At 40.5% G+C, this 21946-nt stretch overlaps 1 protein-coding gene and 1 long non-coding RNA gene across 9 annotated transcripts in view; one reads left to right on the top strand and one right to left on the bottom strand.

Annotated features, from left to right (window-relative positions):
* Positions 1 to 18923, bottom strand: part of EPYC (epiphycan) — a 32201-nt gene extending 13278 nt beyond the window's left edge. Inside the window, exons 1-3 of one of the 3 annotated variants that reach the window (XM_081210957.1) lie at positions 18905 to 18923; positions 12750 to 12928; positions 745 to 898 (exon numbers count right to left, since the gene is read on the bottom strand). In XM_081210957.1, coding sequence (XP_081067083.1) covers positions 745 to 898; positions 12750 to 12917 — 322 coding nt within the window. In that variant the 5' untranslated portion in view covers positions 12918 to 12928; positions 18905 to 18923. Of the gene's footprint in view, positions 1 to 744; positions 899 to 12749; positions 12929 to 13438; positions 13459 to 15554; positions 15823 to 18904 lie in introns of those variants that run through there. The other 2 variants (XM_081210956.1, XM_081210958.1) reach the window with 2 other exon arrangements.
* Positions 16728 to 21946, top strand: part of LOC308596139 — a 231686-nt gene continuing 226467 nt past the window's right edge. For 3 of the 6 annotated variants that reach the window (XR_014012351.1, XR_014012352.1, XR_014012353.1), the window contains exons 1-2: positions 17362 to 17461; positions 19177 to 19278. This is a non-coding gene — a long non-coding RNA (uncharacterized lncRNA). The other 3 variants (XR_014012350.1, XR_014012354.1, XR_014012355.1) reach the window with 3 other exon arrangements.

The raw sequence follows: 21946 nt of genomic DNA, 5'->3' as shown, positions 1-21946 counted from the left end.
ACCGTTTACCTTCCCGCCGGAGCGGTACCTATTTATCTACTTGCACTTTGATGTGCTTTCGAACTGCTAGATTGGCAGGAGCTGGGACCGAACAACGGAGCTCACCCCATCCTTGCAGGTATTTAGCCACCACACTCTCAACCACATTGCCCAGGGAGGAAGTACTAGTATAATTATACTAATTAACCTAAAATTTAGTGACATTATTTTAATTAACATACAACCAAGTTTTAAGGCTTGTTTGACTTATAGGAAGGATCAATGTTGTGTTCTGGGGTGGAGGCTTTAGTTATTTCCTTTTCTCTAGCAACTGACATCTCACTGCTTGGCTCAACTCAGCTCAGCTTCTACCATAACTGGCAAAATAACACAAAATCAGCAATTTGCTTTTCAAAACTGGAAGAAAACAGATTAGATTGCCCAATTTATCTGTCACTCTTGAATGTCCACACACTCATAAACCTGATAACTTCTGTGAAAAGAACGTAGATTCATTCCCATACTTCTTTCCATCTACTGGTGGTAGTTATAACAGCACAACGATGCCTCCCCCACCCCCTGATCACTAGATAATTTAAGAAGTCTAGATGGTAAGGAGGCAAGTTTGCGTACTGCAAACCTGTGTAGAAAACTGCATTACATATTCCCTGATGAAAAGGCTCCTTAGCTTGTGTTGGAATTATAGGCCCAAATCTAGACGAAGCAGAAAGTCAAAATCATGTCCCTCAACTCTCTCTTACAAACCTTCATGTGTATGGGGACCAAGAACTCCTGGTCCATGAGGTGAAGAGCCATCAATAAGCTTAGGTGTAGATGCTTCTTCTTCGGGTTCTTCTGGCAGTGGAGAAGGTAAATAAATCTCTCGAGTTACAGATGGTACTACTGTTCCAATCTCTACCTAGGAGACACATACATATTAAAGCAGTTATGTGGTATCGGTATGCAATGTCAATTTTTATTATAATTTGCCGTATATTCAAGTTACCTGGACTTATATTAAAGGCCTGGGAGTCTCTGGTGAGGTTGGAGAAAGAATGTGTCAGTAAGAAAGCATTATTCACTAAATGCAGGCAGAATGTATGATGGGAAGACTTTTTCTGCTAGCTCAGAGGAAATGTGAAATATCCATATCACATACAAATTAGTACCTTTTACAGCAGGATATATCATTCACCATCTTGCTGCTGTAACCAACCACTCTAGGTTCACATACTTAAAAACCAATGTATCTTTGCAACCCAAATTGGCAGATAACCTGCAGTTTTCATGAAACTTGACACCTTAAGATATTGGGCAGAGGTCACCCTACAAGATTAAATGTGTGGTTTCTGACAAAAGCATCCCACTTTGTATACCTACATGTTTGGGAGACTTAGAATAGCTCTTTGGTTTACGTAGTAAGTATCCAACACAGATTGGAAATAGTAGTTTCAGAATCCTATTTTACCAGTAGATGGCACATACTCCCTGGAACACAACAATATCAGCTTATTTTCTGTTCCATAACTCTACAAATTTATAAAATCGTACATTAACCCACTCTTCTTTAAAATTCACTTTAATTTTTCTTTTCAGTAAAGCTTTCTTTCTCATACATGCTAGATTGTTTTCTCTGGAGAAAGCTGGCAACAGATTCTATAAATTAGTAACATATTGCAAAAATAAAATCCAAATGGTTGTTGTTGGTGGGCTGGTTTTTTTTAATGGAATTGTAAAACTTTCTGTATTCTCAATATACTGAAATAAATTGAGTGAAGGACTGAGTTAATAAATCATTTGCTGGGTTGTTTTTTTTTATAAAAATCCCCCCCCAACTGACTGAATGAACATTTTCCATGTGTGTTTATGGGGACAACCATTGTTCAGAATTTCAGCAACAGTGCTTGCAAAGCTGCAAATACAAAGAACTTGGATAAGAACCTGGACCACCTCTCCCCATAGGAACCAACCCTGACCCTGTAATCATCATCTGAGGCCCTTCTTGGTGTGCTTCCTCCATGAGGGCCTGAAGATAGCACCACAAAAACAGATGGAATGCTCTCTCCAGGGAAACTTGCCTGGCACCTTTATTACATATCTTCAGGTGTTGGGAGAAAACATTTCTCTGTTACCAGGCCTTTGGCTGATTAACATTACATGGCCCTTTGAATATGTTTGTGGGAGGGTGCTTATTGGTTTGTTTTTTATTGTTTTGCTATGTATTCTGTGTTCTAATGTTATATTTTTATGTTGTGAACTGCCATGTGATCTTTGGATGAAGTGATAAAAAATATTTTAGGAGTCTGCGTAAGTTCTGTGTGCATGCTGAATAAGGTGAATTGGGGTTATTCCAGTCATGATTCCATGTTCCTGACCAGATCACATTATTAACAAGAAAGATCAGGGACCTACTAAGCTTCCATGTTTTTCCTGAGGTCTATTTTTTTTAAATTAGGGTGCTGGAGGAGACTCTTGAGAGTCCCATGGACGGCAAGAAGATCAAACCTCTCCATTCTTAAGGAAATCAGCCCTGAGTGCTCACTGGAAGGGCAGATCCTGAAGCTGAGACTCCAATACTTAGGCCACCTCATGAGAAGAGAAGACTCCCTGAAAAGACCCTGATGTAGGGAAAGATGGAGGGCACAAGGAGAAGGGGATGACAGAGGACAAGATGGTTGGATAGTGTTCTCAAAGCTACTAGCATGAGTTTGACCAAACTGCAGGAGGCAGTGGAAGACAGGAGTGCCTGGCGTACCCTGGTCCATGGGGTCACGAAGAGTCGGACACGACTAAACAACAACAATTTTTTTTCAAGAAGTTAAACACATAAACTTTCTTCCTCTCCTTTCCTTTCTAAGAATCAAAACTAAGCTGACAGAGCCTGAGAGGTGAGGAGGGGTGTCTGTGTGTTTGTGTATCTCATGTTTTGACTGATAATAATAATTAATAATAATAATTTATTATTTGTACCCCGCCCATCTGGCTGGGTTTCCCCAGCCACTCTGGGCGGCTTCCAAAAATACAGTAAAATATCACAGATTAAAAACTTCCTTGAACAGGGCTGCCTTAAGATGTCTTTTAAATGTCAGGTAGTTATTTATCGCTTTGACATCTGATGGGAGGGCGTTCCACAGGCCGGGCGCCACTACCGAGAAGGCCCTCTGCCTGGTTCCCTGTAGCTTTGCTTCTCGCAATGAGGGAACCGCCAGAAGGCCCTCGGCGCTGGACCTCAGCGTCCGGGCAGAACGATGGGGGTGGAGACGCTCCTTCAGGTATACTGGGCCAAGGCCGTTTAGGGCTTTAAAGGTCAACACCAGCACTTTGAATTGTGCTCGGAAACGTACTGGGAGCCAATGTAGGTCTTTCAAGACCGGTGTTATGTGGTCTCGGCGGCCGCCCCCAGTCACCAGTCTAGCTGCCGCATTCTGGATTAGTTGTAGTTTCCAAGTCACCTTCAAAGGTAGCCCCACGTAGAGCGCATTGCAGTAGTCCAAGTGGGAGATAACCAGAGCATGCACCACTCTGGCGAGACAGTCCGCGGGCAGGTAGGGTCTCAGCCTGCGTACCAGGTGGAGTTGGTAGACAGCTGCCCTGGATACAGAAATGACCTGCGCCTCCATGGACAGCTGTGAGTCCAAAATGACTCCCAGGCTGCGCACCTGGTCCTTCAGGGGCACAGTTACCCTATTCAGGACCAGGGAGTCCTCCACACCAGCCCGCCCCCTGTCCCCCCAAAACAGTACTTCTGTCTTGTCAGGATTCAACTTCAATCCATTAGCTGCCATCCATCCTCCAACCGCCTCCAGGCACTCACACAGGACCTTCACCGCCTTCACTGGTTCTGATTTGAAAGAGAGGTAGAGCTGGGTATCATCTGCATATTGATGGACACCCAGTCCAAACCCCCTGATGATCTCTCCCAGCGGCTTCATATAGATGTTAAATAGCATGGGGGAGAGGACGGAACCCTGAGGCACCCCACAAGTGAGGGCCCAGGGGTCTGAACACTCATCCCCCACCACCACTTTCTGAACACGGCCCAGGAGGAAGGAGCGAAACCACTGTATAACAGTGCCCCCAGCTCCTCTAGACGGTCCAGAAGGATGTTATGGTCGATTGTATCAAAGGCCGCTGAGAGATCCAGCAGAACCAGGAAACAACTCTCACCTTTATCCCTAGCTCGCCGGAGATCATCAACCAGCGCGACCAAGGCAGTTTCAGTCCCATGGTGAGGCCTGAATCCCGATTGGAAGGGATCCAAATGGTCCGCATCCTCCAGGCGTGCCTGGAGTTGTTCAGCAACCACGCGCTCAATCACCTTGCCCAAGAATGGAAGATTTGAGACTGGGCGATAGTTGGCCATACTGGCCGGGTCTAAAGATGGTTTTTTAAGAAGGGGTTTAATGACCGCCTCTTTCAGCAGATCTGGGAGTGTTCCCTCACAGAGCGAAGCATTCACCACCCCGCAGAGCCCATCGCCCAGCCCTTCCCAGCTTGCTTTTATTAGCCAGGATGGGCAAGGATCAAGGAGACAGGTGGTTGGTTTCACCAATTAATAATTCACTGTGATTAAAAATTAAACCTAAGGTCACTCAAGTTGCAGTGATTAGGGAAGTGATGTTGAGATAAAAGAGAGAACACACCATGCAACAGAAACAGAACTAATCAAATAAAAGAGAGAACACACCATGCAACAGAAACAGAACTAATCAAAACCTCTCTCACCGGGTTTTGATTAGTTTTGTAATCCTGAAACAGGGAGCAAAGAGGCAAAAGTCACCTCACCTCCCCCTTCAATAGATAACCTGGAATTCCTCTTCTTTACAGAGAACAGGAACTGCCACCATCAATGCCTTCTTTTGTGACTATGAAGCTAAGAAAGTGTTTTCGGGATATCAGTATCTTGATGAGATGAGATATAAGTTCTTGTCCCTCTAGGCAGGGTGACAAGGATAATGACTGTTATCATATGCGTGTCTCTAAAACACATTGTTCCCATCTGTCATTTTGAAAAGGAGACAGCTTAGACAAGAATGGACTTTGGGACAAATCAAAAGAAGACCAAAAGAACACAGGAAATCAAGGCAGATGTTTTCTTCATGGAGGAAGTCTAGAGGGAGGAACACATTCCAGACGACTTGACCCAGCAGGAGCATTATGCAAAAGTGCTAACATATGCCATGTAAAAATATGGCAGCTTATCCACTTGAAGAAGCAGACATGATGAGCAATTTACTTTTGATCAAGGCCATATCAGAGAATATCATCTTTTCTAAAATGATTTTTTAATAGTAATTGCAGCATGTTTAGAAAATACAATAAAGACTGACGAGCTTATAGAAGTGTTTTTACATTTAGGAAGCTATATCTCTTGCAGTGTAACCGTATGCATGTTAATGCTGTGCTTTTATTGTGTTGGAAGCTGCCCATGGTGACTGGGGCAACCTGGTCAGACTGACAGGTTATAAGCAATAATTTATTTATTTATTTATTATGATAAATCTCACTGTTTTCAGCTTCCCAGGTAGGTGCACGCAGAACTGAAGCTTCAATTTGTGGTTACTAATTTTATCACTATGGCTATTTGTGTTAAAGATCTACATTTAGATAAAAGCTTTTGCAGCTCTTATGATCTTTTCTCTTTCTGAAATATCACTTTATGGCAGCAACAACTCAGGGGACTTGGTTTGGTCTGGAAGAGAGATGAATGACAAGGATTCCACTGTTTTGTTTAGTCATTTAGTCGTGTCCGACTCTTCGTGACCCCATGGACCAGAGCACGCCAGGCACTCCTGTCTTCCACTGCTTCCCGCAGTTTGGTCAGACTCATGTTTGTAGCTTCGAGAACACTGTCCAACACTCTTTCATTTCTCACCTTATTCTGCTTTCTTTCTGCCTGTTCCTCTCACTTCTTTCCACAATGGCTCTTTGTTCCACATGCTTTCCCTCTCACAATACCACATGCATATATTTCTTTTCATAACTAAAGAAATCAAAATTTGCTAGGTGTACAGCCATGTTGTGGTGCATTAGTGTAATGGTGCAAATTCACACCAAAATCTGAAAGCAAACAAGTAAAGTCATGATCTGAAAGGCAGGGCAATACAATCTCTCAACAGACAGATTCAGCTGAAGAAACCAGAAAATGGAACATAAGGGATAATGACTCATGGATGTAGTTTCACACTCCTCATGAATCCTTCATATATTCACCCTCTATGTGGCTGTGCCTTGGGCAAGAACTTTTATTTAATCCATCTAGAATGAACATTTATGACATGACTCTTCCAAAGTTAAACACTGCAGAAGGCATTCCAAAAAACAAGAATCAAAGATGTGTTTCCTGTCTGCTAAATCTTAAGCTTCACAAGACTGTCAATAAAGTGATAGTTCTGGCTTTGTCTTTTGGCCATCAATCCAATGACAGGTGATTTAAAGCACTGATCAATATGCTACTATGCCATTTCACACAATGAGAACATGTGACCTGGAGGTTACAAGGAAAATCTGTTTCTCATTAGTTTTATCCTAAGCCATGCACTAGTCTGTCTTTTACATATTTGACAGCTCAAACAAGAGTTTAACAAGACAAAGATGTTGCTAGGTTCAATAATGCAGAAAATAGTTTTTTTATCTTCCAAATGTTTGTTTTTGGCAACACTTGAAAAATCAGAAATGTGAGATTGTGATGGGGCAGAGGAATAGTCCATGTGATGTATTATTTTTCCCCCTCTTTGTTTATTTCCTCTGCTGTTCTAAGACAGCATTTTCTCCAAATAAATATACAGTGGAAATTATATGTCATATATGAAGGGAGTAAAAAGTAAAAAGAGGTTTGCTTCACAGAAACAATTTTCATATATCAGTAGTATATAATTTAATAAAATTAATAATACAGTGTGCCATTAAAAGGTCTCATGAGCAGCATGACATCAAGACACTTAGTTCATGTGAACAGAAACAGTAGGAACAAGCAATGTATCTGAACTGTATCTTTGAAGAAATAAGATATCCCCATGAAGACTTTTCTACTGAAATCAATGGGACTTAAACTCTTCCTTGTAAGTTTGACCTCATTATGTTCTTACAGATTCTCAAATAAAACTGAAGTAACTGAAATGCCTTTAGGGATCTTTTAAAACTTTTGATTGGGTGCTGTTTATGCTTGTCAAGAAGGCAACATTGCTACTCTTACCTAGAATGTCTAAGTGGTGGCCTACAACAAAATGTTGCATTGTGAAGTGGCTGTGTTCAGGGTTCCAGACACCTAAATCTGCTCACACAAACACTGTTCCCCCCCCTCCTTGTTTGCCCAGCCTTTAGTCAGTACCCGTTGGGCTGTCAAATTTATTTGGAGGGGCCCGGTTGCTGGGGGATACACATGTACACCATTTAAGCTCCAATGAATTCTCTTATTTCCCCATTCATGTATATGGCCGTGTCTCTCTTTCGTCCCTGTTGGTATTTAAATATAGCTTCTCAGCCTAACCTAGGAAGTGACCTATCTATAGAAGGAACTGGCTCCTCCTACCACAAACATGTTTATTTGTCCTCCTTTCTCAGTCACTCCATTCTAGTCCTCCTTTCCATCCAGTTGTCATGTTTTTCTCTCACTGAACCCAATTCAATGTAATTGGGCTATTTTGGAACTCTTTGGGGAGTCTCTGCCCCTTTAGGATATTTTCCTCTTAAAAATTTCTCATACCTTCAGTTTACCCTGAGTCTAGCAATACCTCTCTTTTGTCCACAAGTAGTGTGGTTTTGGCTACATAAGCATGAGTATGGGGATTCTCAGATATGCAGTAGTACATGTTTCTTCAAAGTCAAATTGCATACTGTGAATGGTATAACGGGGGGAAATAAAGTATTAAATACATTCTAAAAACCTTTTAATGTCCATCTTATGCACTTTCCATTCAGTTTTCCTAAACTAAGCATATATTCTACAGTTTCTTCCAAAGCAGTCTGCTACTGTGTTTTCTGTGGTAAACAGGAATGAAATTTTAAAATGGTTTCCTGAGTGGTTTCTATTAAGTGCCCATTGGCTTACCCTGGCAAAATCCCCAAGCCACCTAAAGTCCTGAAACCCTCAGAAAATTCTGTGTTAATGTAATACCTGTGGAAAATGAAAATTATTCAGGGAAAACACACACCCTTGTTTACATGACCTACACTATACAGTATATGTGAACTTAACATATTGGCCTCCATAGCTGATGGATATGAATGATTTTTCTCCCTTCGGCAATCATTTTTTAACCATTACCTTTAGCAACACAAGCCCAAGTAGTTATTTGGATCTGCATCTCCCCCCCCCCCCAAAGCAAAGTAAACTAGTTCCGAATGATTTTGTATCAAAATCAGCTGATCAAAAGATCTTCACTTAGTCCCAACCCAAGTGACTCACAATGACATTATCTTCTCTTTCACCTCAAACTCTGTTTGTAAAACAGGTGAGGCAATCACCTATAATCTTTGAGCTCAGAAAACTGCTGCCAGAAGTGCTGTAAACAAAGCTCCTTTGCTACATCTGAGTAAGACCTGACCTAACCCCCCCAAAGATTTTAAGGTCTTTGATCCTTCTCCTCTTACCCTGCTCTTATCTCCTCTCAACCCCAACAGAGGGAGGAGGTGTAAGAGCCTATTTTTGAAGAAGACAGAAATAGTAGCAGCAGCAGCATAATCCTCCCATGAGGATCCACTGATTTCTACACACCTATCTTCCTGAAAATGAGCTGCATCCTAATCTCCTTCCTCAGACAAAAAGCAGTCATTCAGCCATGGAAAGTAAGTGAACTTTTGCACAGTTGCCAGATGTGTACAAATACATGATATTACCGATTTTGTATTTTCTAATGCATTATTTAAAAACCAACCCACAATTCTAAGCATGACGTGATTGTACACATAGTGTAACATGACCTGGGAAGATATAGTCAATTGCTTCCCAGCCTGTATACATGCATGTAGGATCACCATATAGTATTTTTGTCAAGGCTGATAGGATTCTCTTTCATTCCCCCCCCCCCGCTACAATCAATCTCTTATACCATCACAGCTGAAAATATTTTTCTCTCATTATGTCAGCTTTTTAACTTTACCCCCTTCTGCTATTATTTAGTCTTGAAAATTTTCAAGGAAGAGAAAATCATCATGTTTAAGTATGCCTTTTAATCAGAATGATTACACAGGAATTTTCATTCTTTTTAAATAATTTAAACATGTACCATCTAAGAGACTTTGACACACACACACACACACCCCGCCGGTCCATTGCCCTAGTTCAAATTTAATTTCAAGGATTCTAAAGAAGGGGTAGTCATTCCCTTACTTTTGCTGCTTAGCAATTTTCTCTTGGATGCTTCTCTTGATATCCTTGCTTTTTAATTTTATCACATTATGCTAAGGATTGCTTCTATGAAAGTAATGGAAAATACTACCAGAGTCTATGTTCAATGTCCTGTTTTACTGGCACTTAAACTTTAGTAGGGAAGAGTGACTTCATCCAATCACATGTGCTGGACCCTTGCATATCTTGCCGTATTATATCAAATGTCTATCTGGATCCAGTAGGCTATGAATTCATAATTGCAAGAAGAAACAGTCCCAGCCACTTTAAAAAAGGTGATAATTAGATTGTCTTGAAAAACAAACTAGCCTAGACCTATTAACAAGCCCAAGATGGTCACAAATATCCCCTTCCTAAGTAAGGTATTTGACTGGGTGATCTAGTTCTAGATTCTCATGGATAATGCTGATTTTCTATTTTAGTTGGGTTTTCTCTATTTGAGTTGGGTTTCAGGCCTGGTTTTGGAATGGAAAATTTCTTTGTTGCCCTGTGGGATAACTTTTGCCAAGAAGTGTGCAAGGAATAGTAAAAAGGAAAAGGTGAAGCCTTTTAAATTTTATTTTATCACACCTTTATAATAGGCATATTTGTTTGGCACTTTTAAATAACTGCACCAAGTTCTTCGCCCTGGCTGGTTTTATGGTGGTTTACATTTATGCTGCTCTGTTTATGCTGGCTTTTAGATAGTTTCTCTACTGCTGGTTTTATTGTTTTAAACTTTGGATTGTATAATAAAAATGCATTATACATCTTATACATAAGATGCTGCAAACAACTTAGTTATATGGGTAGTATAGAAATGTGATAAATAAATACTATCGTAAGAGTACTGACACATGAGTTGAGTATAGTACATGTGTCACAATAATACATGTGTCAGTAAGTGCAATTTGCATCTTATTAAATGTGGACTGCAAATAGAAACACTCCTTTCCCCACCTGTGTGAAGGAGGATGTCTTACACTGCTCTGTTATGTCTTATATGACTTGTCTTGTTTTCAGACTTACACTCCTGCCTAGAACTACAATTCCCTCTTCTGCTATTCTAGGGTTGGTTCAAGCATGTGAAAGGGAATTCCCATACATCTTCATTTTCAGGCAGGTAGCTCAGCTTACTTGTTCAGGTCTGGAGTGCAATTATGGTAGTCCTCATGATTCAAGGTTTGAATCAGAGCTAATAAAAATGTTTCCACTTTAAGATTTTTATAGACATGGGAATCTTTCAACAGCTACAGGCAAACATGGACACGTTTTTCAAAAGAGACTGATATGCTAACCCCAAAGAAAAATATAAATACTATATTTCAGAAGCTTGAGGAACATTTTGAGGCTCAGCTCAAAAATGTAAATAAGTACAGACTACTCCTCAAATTGCACTCCCTTTCTAGTCTCTTTCTCCTGCTGGACCTAACCATCCCTTCCTTGTTCTTATGTTTATTTTCTTTTAACATTTCCTTTTTCCTGTTGTCTCTGCTTGGCAGCAGACACATAAATTATCTACTTGAATGGCATCTTTCTTTTCCTCAATTCTCTCCTGAACAATAAGCCCCCTTAAGATGAAATATTTTAAAAGGAGCCAAGTTCCTGGAACTTGAAAGCTAAAGAAGAAACAAAAGCCAATATACCACCTCATCTGCAGACTGGTAAACTTCCAGAATTTTCCACTCTAGTATTCTTCTTAACTATGGTAATAGGACAATTAAAGTAAACCCAGACTTCTGTTTAGATCTTCCACCTTCCTACCTGGAAGGATCACAGTGATACAAGAGATAGCAATGTACAAAGGGAGATGTCAGGAGCCAAATTCATCATCCTACACGTCAAAATCTGCACAAGCTGTCCACTTTCCTTAGCACCTGGAGGATGGCAACAACACAGCCTATCCGAGAAGATACATAACTCAGAGCATTTACATAAAATTCCAGGCATGCATTTTTTAAAGTTTTATACCATTTGTATGAATTTGTAAAAAGAATTCCAGTGTGGGAAGAAGACCTCCCACTGACACCATGGCAAAAATCCTAGACTTCTATCTTGGCTATAAATCACAAAAAGAAATACACTTTCCTCACAATGTGAAGAAAACACTGGTTTTACTTTCCTATATTTCCTTGTGTAATATAGCCAGACTTTCGTCCCTAAGATGCCCAACAAAATATAATGTTTATTGCCCTAAACTGTCAGAAATTGTTTCTCTTTAGCATTCTTCTATCAATCAGATTCCAGTTGCTTAACTTCACGCACAGAGACTATTCTGAAAGCAAATGTAAAACAAAATTCTCTCATGAATATCAAAACATTTTCAACTACTTCTAAAAAATTGTCTATTTTTTCCTCCCAGGCCTGGTCACTATTGACATTTCAGACAGAATCATAAGCCAATAGGTACAAGGTTAACCAAGCCAGTTGCTATGGCAATGGCCCAGTGCTGTCTATATAAGTGATTAAGGCATGTCAGTTCAGCGTTGCCGGGATCTGGGGTCTATGTGTCAGAGTCAGTCTTTGAGTCTGTCTGTGAGCTGGAGTCTGTGTTATGCCTTGAAACTGGAGCAACAGAAATACTTTGAACTTGTTTATATCTATCTGTAGCTGCAAAGCCTACAAGCTGTATGTATATATGAACATCTGGAACTGTATTACTGAAGCTTTATCTTCTGCAGCAGTAAACTGTTTTGGACGCCTCTACATGGTGACTAGAACTGGGGACAACTTCCGCTACATGGGTACCTCACCTCAGATTCCCAATATTAATGTAATATCAGCTCCTGGCTATACCCCAAGTGATCCACAAGAACATGAGATGGGCTCAAGCACCAGCTGTTCTAGTGTGTTATCAAAAGACATGATGGTATATCAACAGATTAGGTGATGCCAACAGACCATAGTGCAAACAGGTGAGATAATGGATGTTTGCTTTACTCTATTTTAGCATGCCATCACTCAGTGATTCCCTAATGAGATCCTCCGATATGTACCTACTTCCTGCAGAAACACACAAATTGCTGACTATGATCTGAATTGTAAACTGAGTCCATTAAACAGAAAATACAAGTACCTCTCAATGTAAACCATTTCTTCTCCCCAACCCACCTAATATAAAAACGTGTTTGTTATCACTACAGTGGTACCTTGGGTTACATACGCTTCAGGTTACATATGCTTCAAGTTATAGACTCCGCTAACCCAGAAATAGTGCTTCAGGTTAAGAACTTTGCTTCAGGATGAGAACAGAAATCGGGCTCTGGCGGCGTGGCAGCAGCAGGAGGCCCCATTAGCTAAAGTGGTGCTTCAGGTTAAGAACAATTTCAGGTTAAGAACGGACCTCCGGAATGAATTAAGTACTTAACCCGAGGTACCACTGTATTAACAATTGTACAATATAATACATAAGAGAAAAATAAACCCCACAATTTAGAATTACCTGTGCCTGATCAACAGACAGATTTTCATCATAGTCATATAGGCTATCCAGATCTTCCAAACCAACATCATATGTTTCAGAGTCATAAGTTACAGGACTCCTTGTCGGACCAGCCAAAACAGCATCAAAGAAAAAAATATGCATGAAAATATTTGCAATGGCCTTCATTCTTCAGTCTCCTAGAGGAAGAGAGCATATACGTGATTATTAAAAATATAAATGCAAATATCATATGAAATATTATGCATAGGTTATTGAATACTATTAACTAGAAATGTGATGAGCTAAGGAGTTTTACAAATAATTTGATGTGTGTATACACAGTAATCGGTCACATGAGCCATGATGGAAATCAGGAGAGTGCAACACTTCAGAGAGAAACATTTTCAAATGATACTTATTCTATTTAGACATTCTACTTCAGCATATATAATTGGAATTGTTTGTCAAGTAAACAATATACATACTTGTGCAACTGGATGTATAAGGGCAACATTCCCAATTATACACTACTCTAAAAGTGATAAACTTTGGCTCCATGGTTAAGAAGTCCTGATGGGATTCATATTGCCTCCTTTGCGGTCAGTGGACATCACAGGTGCATAGCTGTGCTCCATCGCTATGTTGGTCGAGACTCTTAGTGGGGTGGTTGTACAGAGCAGGTTGAATACATTATGAAGAGTGATCACCTGGATCCAGAAATCAGAGGATACTCTAGGCCTGCTCTCCCCACTTCCCACTCAGCTTCTTTCAATACTTTGGATTGTATTTTAGTGTTGTGGTCTCCTGTAAGAGACTGCTACCCTATAGCATCAGGTGCTCTGAATAGATACAGTTTGGTTATGGGATAAAGCCAGACCCCCATATGGCTCAAATGGGGCTAATCTGTTCATAAGCATGGGCTCAGGCCACGAGATTCTGGGCTAGAAGTACGGTGCCTAAACTCTATACTGCACAATAACTTATCTAGAATATTCTTCCTGGTTCTGCAATGAGTGACTCCAGGTTCATGCACATGTTGTTCCAATGGGCTGAATGCAAGTTCTGGTGGCAATGTGAATGCAGCCCATGAAACTGGATTTTGAACTCACAGAGCCTCTGCACGCTTAAGCGTGCTGGATTGGGCTAGGTTATAACTATATTGTTTACAATTGTTTTATTGAAATCTAAAGTAGATCTGGAACACTGGTTTGAATTTTGTTTAAAATACTGGCCACTGCCCAACTAGTTAGTCACCCTTAAGCCAAAGTGGAATCAATGTGCTTTGTTAGTTGCAACTAACTTATGCCAAGCACAAATAGCTTTAGTTGGATAGGAGCCATGTGGTCTGAACATTAACAGTCTTCTCTTATCATTTTAAAGCAATGCACATCAAATTTTAAATACCCCTCCCCCATCCAATTTCCAATCTTCATTGTATCATTCACATACATTGAGGGATTTATATGGGAAAAGTGTGAATACACACACACATGCACACACTGTATTTAAACTGAGAAAGCAGCACATGACTTCTCACACATTTAGAAGCTGTGCTTAAAGAACAGCACACAGTGTATGATATTAGAAATTCATGAGACAATTTGTCTTTTGAGGTTCCCTAGACTGAAACAAACTGATATTAAGCCTCTTGAAAGAAGGCCTTTGTGAAGCAGGTTTACACATGTAGGCATGAAATTCCAATGGGAATGGTGAACAGCACAAGGCGCTCATTTTTCTCTTGTACACTTTCCAGTTTTTTTAGCTACCTAGAAGACATAACCTACAGCCGGCAGACTCTCTTTGCCTATAACCAAGGGTTAACTGTATTGCATTTTTCAGAACTGATTTATTTACAGTGTTAAAGGTTTGTCTAAAGAGTTGCTCTACAGATATGCTATTATGCTGATAACTTAGGAACCTCTTATACGTCAATGAACTTATTTGGAAATTTTTGTAATAAATAGTATAAGGACAGTCTAACTTGGTTATTTTTTCTGTTTATTTATATTTCCAAACAGTGTGTTGATTTGTTCATATTGTAGCTTGTACTGTTTTTACTACTGCTCATATTGTCTAGAACTTCTAATTTGCAAAGTAGTTGATTTTTTGTTGTTTACATTCTCACAAGGAGCTCTGAAGTAAGTCCCTGACTATCTAAATGTGCAAATGTAATGCTGAAACTGAGAGACTGTGTCTTGAACACATGACTGGACCCATGTCTTCCAGATCCAAAACCATCACACTACCCACTGAACATACTGTTTTGTTTTACTGGAAGAATAAGAGTTTGGACCTGGCAAAAGAGGATATTATATCATATTACTATTTTATTGTTTTATTATATAATTTAGATTACATTTACAAATAAATAAATATAATCTAGCATTTTGGAGCATATTTGGCTGTTGAAGACTACATCTAAAGAAAAAAAACCACACTAATCTCTCTCATATACGATATATATGTCTCTGTATATGTATTGTATACACACACACACACACCTGTAAATCTGCTTGGTCCACTAAAAACTGCTTATGAAATCTGTGTGTCTCTGTACGCCTTTTAGAGTATAAGCAAAATATTGGAACATACTGTAATTACACTGGCATCTACAAGAGCTGTCAAATATTTTGATGCCAATAATGTATTACTCTCTCACAGGAAGGTACTAAGAAATAGCCATATAAAAATAACATAAGGTACATTTTTATAATTCTAATTCTTCTCAAAATATTAAAATGCATTGCTTAAAAATAGCTTCTGCTTTTTTATATATAAAAAATCCAGTTTGCTAATCAATAAAGAAAGAAACAGAAAACTTACCTTTGGCTCTTGCTTTCTCAAATGGCACAGAATTACTCTGAATGCAGAGCCTGTGGTATTTGACCCTAACCAATGGCAGTGGGGTGCCTGGTTTGTGGGAGGGTGGTACAGGAAGCTCTAATCCTGAGAAAATTATTGGTGCTTAAACACCTTCATATCACAATTTCTGAAAGAAATCTAAGTGCAAAAGCTAATGATGTAACTGGGTGCAATTTGTTTTTGCAGAAAGAGGATTTTAAAACCCATTACTGCACCAGCTAATACATCATTCAGCATTTCCAAGAATAAACAGAAAGCTCTGAACACTTGAGCCTGTGTTTTTTAAGCCTAGTAGTAAAAAAAGGAACAACTAAACACATTGTTATATAGTTTCTGTTAGTATTAATACAATTATTTATTATTTTATTATGCCAAATGAACATTTAGTGTGCAAAGTGTGTTTCAGGAAATATTTACATCCATCCTCTTAACAAGAAACTTGAGAAATACGATAATATTTTCACTAGACATTTGAGCAACTGAAGCTAAGAGGAAATGACATGCTCAAGGCCATCCAAAGAGCTCGGGGCTCAGTCGTTTGACCCAATTATCCCCAAATTAAAACATTGCAATAACTTCAGTCTAATCACCAGAAGGATTTTCCTCTTCGCTAATTATGATTATAAATGAAACCCAGTGCAGTGCATTCCACACAATGCGTATTTTAATCCCAAAAATCGCAACTGGAAATCATTTGGTAGGGTTTCACATGTTTTACCACATTTTAGCTCCTATTGTCTCTTTGCAAGATGCTTTTCACAGTGAAACACATGCCTGCCATACTCAGAAATTGCTCTGGATTGACCAACACTGGTGCATGAGAAGATGCCAAGCAAGCGGTGTTCATTTTGCAGCCCTTGGTAGCTAGCAGAGTATTCGACATAAATTTACACATATCTTTCTTCTTTAATCTTTAATCCAGCTAGTGTAGAATGCAGCTGCTAAACTGGTAAGCGTGGCAGCCCTATGGAGCCATCTGACATCAGGCTTGAAAGCACACAGTGACCGTCAGTGTGGGCCCAATTCAAGGTGTTAGTACTAACATATAAGACCCTACATGGCTTGGACCCAGTACCTAAAGGTGTCTTTCCCAGTATCATCCATCTTGGATCCTAGAATCAGTAGGTGAGGGCTTGTTGGTACTGTTACCACACGGAGCTGCCTGTTTAACAATGATCTGTGACAGGGCCTGGTCGGGGTGGTTCCCCATTTGCAGATTGCCTTTCTAAGTGAGGAGTATCTCTCATTACTGATTTGCAGGATAATTTTTTATTTAAAAAAATCCAATTGACCCTGCCATTTGATGGCTGAAAGACATCCAGGTAACCCTGAGATTGCTGATGGGAGTATATTTTTAACTTTTTTAATAGAATGTTCATAAACTATTTTTAGTTCTCTTTTGTAATGTTTTCTTAGTGCTTGGTATGCTGCCCTGGGCTCCTTCGGGAGGATGGGCAGAATATAAAATAAATAACAGTGACAACTGTTGCCACCTTTGTCAGGTTTTGTACTGCACGTAGAACACAGCACCTGCTAGTCTGGTCATCTTTTGGCATCTTTTCCTACACCTCAGTCAGCAAAGTGCCTTAGTGAAGGCATGGAGAGGAATTGAAAATGTTTGTCCACAAAGTTTGTTCCTCAGTGATCCTGGGGGCACAGACTTCCTTCCGAGTAACAGTGACTTTGGTGGCATGTTGGTGAAAGGGGCCCACACCATAATGCTGGCAGTCCTTCCGGGTGTAGTAACTTCAGCAACTGGGTTTTTCCACAGCCACTTCTCCTCAGCAGGAACTGTGGCACTTTTGTAATGACGGCCATTGCTCTCTCAAGGCACAGCCTTCTCAATGCCACATCCACCCACACCCTGGGTATGAGATAGGTCTCCTACTTCCCTACTAATAGACTAAATAACTAACAAGCTCTCTCAGTTGCCCTGTGATGTTTAGATAAAGGGGGATATAGAAAACAAATAAACAAATGGGGCCCCCTTCTTCCCCCACCCTCTTAACCTAGATGGGGCTGTCATTTCTTAAACGGGTCACAGATTGTATTGGAGAAATACAATTCATTTAACCAAATAGTAGCAAACAGAAGTGTTCAGGGTAAACAAAAGAAAATACACAAGTGCGCCCCATATAAAGAGAAGGCCTTGTAGTATAGTTTAAAAAAACAAAAAACAGTAATGAATTCTAGCTGAGGCCTAGTTAAGCCTGAACTCTGCAAGATATTTCCTCATTTCTGAGAGGCCTGCTTGCTAAGTAATTATTTTGAGATCTCCCTTTTCTCTCTCCAAAGTACTGTATACTGTTTGTCAACATTGATGCGGCCTTGTCCTTGTGCGAATCCCAAACTAATTCCTCCCCACAACTCAGGCTGTAAAGCATCAAGGTATATTTCCAATGGCTTGATGTAGGTGAACTGTAGGTGACCTCAGACTACTTAAATCACTTTGCAGTTTGAACAAAGGGAGCTTGCACTGAATATTTACTGGATGCTAGTGGGCATTTATGTCTTTTTTTAATCTTTCCCCCTTGCAATCTCATCTCACTAGCTCCCTCAGTCTTAGTTACTTCTTTTTCCTCACACCCAACTCTAGCTCTAACCCTGAGAATTCTCCCCTCAGAGTGTATATAACTCCTCCTTTGCAGGGGTGCCATTTCAGGGTGGGAAGAAGAGGGCTTATCTTGCAAGGAAAGGAAACAGGTTACTCCAAACTAGTTTTCTTCAGGAAAGCAGAAAGACAATTGTAATAAATGGGCTTCAGGTTGATAAATGGCTTGAGTGCAGCACAATAAGCAGAATCACCTGGATTCTACCAGCTGAAGCAGTAACTGTGGTGACAAAGCTATAACCGGGTATTTTATTAATTGTATTTGAAGTTCTGAAACATTTATATACATGTGGTGTGGTGCAACTTCCCAAACTTATCCTACATTTAAATATCTAGGAGATAGTGAGCTGCATTGACATTTAATTTCACTACTCAAAGGAATGGCTGCCACATGCACACAAATACACAAATCTTCCTGCAGTGGCTTCACTATTTAATATGTTAATCTTAATTCATCTAGAGTAAGGACTTGTTGACATTATTAATGTTGTTGCATTTTGCAGAGTATAATGGACAAAATAATCCCAACTAAAGCAATGAATTATTACATGCTTGATGCCAATAGATGACCATGTGGAAGCAATCATTAGGTGGTGCAATTTAAAGTTGTTTCCATGTGGCATCTACAATGAACAGGTTTATCTTCCTTCACAGATGTAAGGAATTAGATTAAAAGAGAGTGTTGGGCTGTGCTCATGACCTGGTTGCCAGAGGAACTAGGGAACACAGCCCAAAGAGATTGTCTTCACAGCTGCCATATATAAGCAGTCAAAGATTAATAACTGTTGGAATCTAAAGAGCTACAGTAGGTGAGGTTCAAAAGAATTAGTTACTTTTTATTTCGCAAGTAGTTATAATCCTGACAACAGCATTAGTAACTATTCCACTGTCTTCAGTTTTTCTATTGGTATGTTCCGAAGCTACACTCAACCAACTTCCAAGTCCTAACATTGCCTTGTTTCCCTAAACCAGGCCTAGTTGAATGGATTTTTCTGGAAACTGGGTTCTGAAAAAGAAAATGCAGTTTCACAAAAGATACCCAATACAGCAGATCTAAAAGGACATTGATTACAGGTAAGAATGTCTACTTCTTGTATTCAAACCTCTTCTTCATTGTAATAGTACTGATAGTGCACCATTGATATGCATGGCACTCACTGTACAGGTCCCTGTCCCACACAGTTTACAATCTAAATTTTAACAAAGGGGAAGAAAAGTGAGATAAACGTGCCTCTAACAGGGAAAGAATATATGCTAATGCATTTTTCACATCCTGGGACTTAGCTTATATATGGAAAAAGTACTAAACAATCCCTTAGATACATATCTATCCTTTAGATATGCCACTTCACTATAATTATATGAAAACAGTGTCTTTTAAAAACTAATAATATGGTTGCCTTTTTAGTAGATTGATGATGCTTTCTTGTGTTCAAATGCTTCACTTTGGATGATTTGGAATGAGAAAATCTGTTGCTGTGCTCCATTTTGTTTTGTTTTTACAACCCCAGTATGTTTCAGATTATTGAACTGTAGCATATATGTCTCTCTCTCTCTCTCTCTCTCTCTCTCTCTCTCTCTCTCTCTCTCTCTCTCTCTGTGTGTGTGTGTGTGTCTCTGTCTGTCTGTCTGTCTGTCTGTCTGTCTGTCTATCTATCTATCTATCTATCTATCTATCTATCTATCTATGAATGTGTATATTTTTGTAGCTTCAAGAAAACCAACATTGAGAATAATTGCCTACCGTATTTTTCGCCCTATAGGACGCACCGTCCCATAAGACGCACCTAGTTTTTTGGGGGGGAAATAAAGGGAAAAAAATTATTTCCCCCCCAGGCGCGGGGCTGGGGCAGCCCGAGCTTCCCCCGACCCCAGCCCCCAAACAGGCAGCTCTCTGCAAGCCGTGGGAGCCCAGCGGTGGCTCCCGCTGCTTGAGGAGAGATCCGCGAAGCCTGGACGCGCTGAGATCAGCGCGCGCAGGCTTTGGGATGCCGGCAACTCTCCCCAAGCAGCGGGAACGTTCCCGCTGCTTTGGGAGAGATCCGCGAAGCCTGGACGCGCTGAGATCAGCGCGTGCAGGCTTCGGGATGCCGGCAACTCTCCCCAAGCAGCGGGAACGTTCCCGCTGCTTGGGGAGAGATCCGCGAAGCCTGGACGCGCTGAGATCAGCGCGCGCAGGCTTCGGGATGCCGGCAACTCTCCCCAAGCAGCGGGAACGTTCCCGCTGCTTGGGGAGAGATCCGCGAAGCCTGGACGCGCTGAGATCAGCGCGCACAGGCTTCAGGATGCCGGCAACTCTCCCCAAGCAGCGGGAGCGTTCCCGCTGCTTGGGGAGAGATCCGCGAAGCCTGGACGCGCTGAGATCAGCGCGCACAGGCTTCAGGATGCCGGCAACTCTCCCCAAGCAGCGGGAGCGTTCCCGCTGCTTGAGGAGAGGTCCGCGAAGCCTGGAGAGCGAGAGGGGTCGGTGCGCACCGACCGCTCTCGCTCTCCAGGCTTCAGCGAAAGCCTGCATTCGCCCCATAGGACGCACCCACATTTCCCCTTCATTTTTGGAGGGGAAAAAGTGCGTCTTATAGGGCGAAAAATACGGTAAATTTAAATTAGTCTATCATGACTTGAAATAAACAGTTTTAGTAGACCAGTTCAAATTCTGCATTTGTTAGGTACTGCAATATTTGGGAAAAATAGTGAGGGTAATTTATGTTGTCCTCTCCCCTCCCCCCACAAAAAAATATATTAGAAGGCTTGGGATATGAATCTGATTCCAGGCTCTGGAATCTGATGGAATCTGATTCCAAAGACCTAATGTCACTCTGTTTTCCCAAAATCTGCCATATGAAAATGTTTACCATCTGTTCCCAGTTGTATCAGTTGTACTTATTGACTATTGTTTGCTTTTGGCTCTCATGGACAACATCTCCAAACTGGATGACAAAAAATAGTGGGGAGAGGGGATAGCACAAATTAAAATGGCAAGTTCTCCATTCACAACCAGTGCCTCATTAAACTATGTGTAATGAAACACTGATGTCATGACAGTCCGGTTCTGCAGTTTGTGAGTCCAAAGACTGAAAATATTTTGAAAGGGCAAAAACTAAGAATTCTGTTTAAGAATTTTTCTCATTATAAGCTAGTACAAATGCTGGACTACAATACACAGTAGATTTTTCCATCTCTTCATCCAACAACTAGTGATGGCTGGGAGTGGGAGGAACAAAATATCTCGTGTTAGTTCAGTGCATGCTTCTTGGACACGTGGAATACTTCTGTGGTCTGCTGTGTCAACCTCTCCTGCACAGTTGAAGCCCACCATAATTTAGGATGAAAGAAATGGAGGTGGGGGTGGAGGTTGAGAGCCAGCCAAATCCATGATAGGTTGGCTATTGTAGATATGCTGGTACTAGGTAGGGAAAATACTGTAATTCAGAACTCAAAATAAAAATAAATGAAGTGTTACTTGTGGAGTTGCATACCATTAGACTACAGCTTCAAAATGAAGTTGTTTGTTTGTATCGTTTGGTACTATTAGGTTGAAATCCTAAACATGCTTACAGTAGGCTTTACTTCCTAATAAGCATCATATGATTCTGCAGTTCTGGAATCAGCTGTCTCAACACTTTTAATAGACTTTACTGGTTAAATTAATCAATACTAAATATACATTAATTATATCTCATATGCCACTGAATAAAGATGCATAATATATGACGTAGGTTTTTCCTTTAGCAGTTACTTTTTC

Source organism: Podarcis bocagei (assembly GCF_964188305.1).
Source record: "Podarcis bocagei genome assembly, chromosome: 10".
NCBI lineage: Eukaryota > Metazoa > Chordata > Lepidosauria > Squamata > Lacertidae > Podarcis > Podarcis bocagei.
This window is presented reverse-complemented; position numbering and strand designations above follow the sequence as displayed.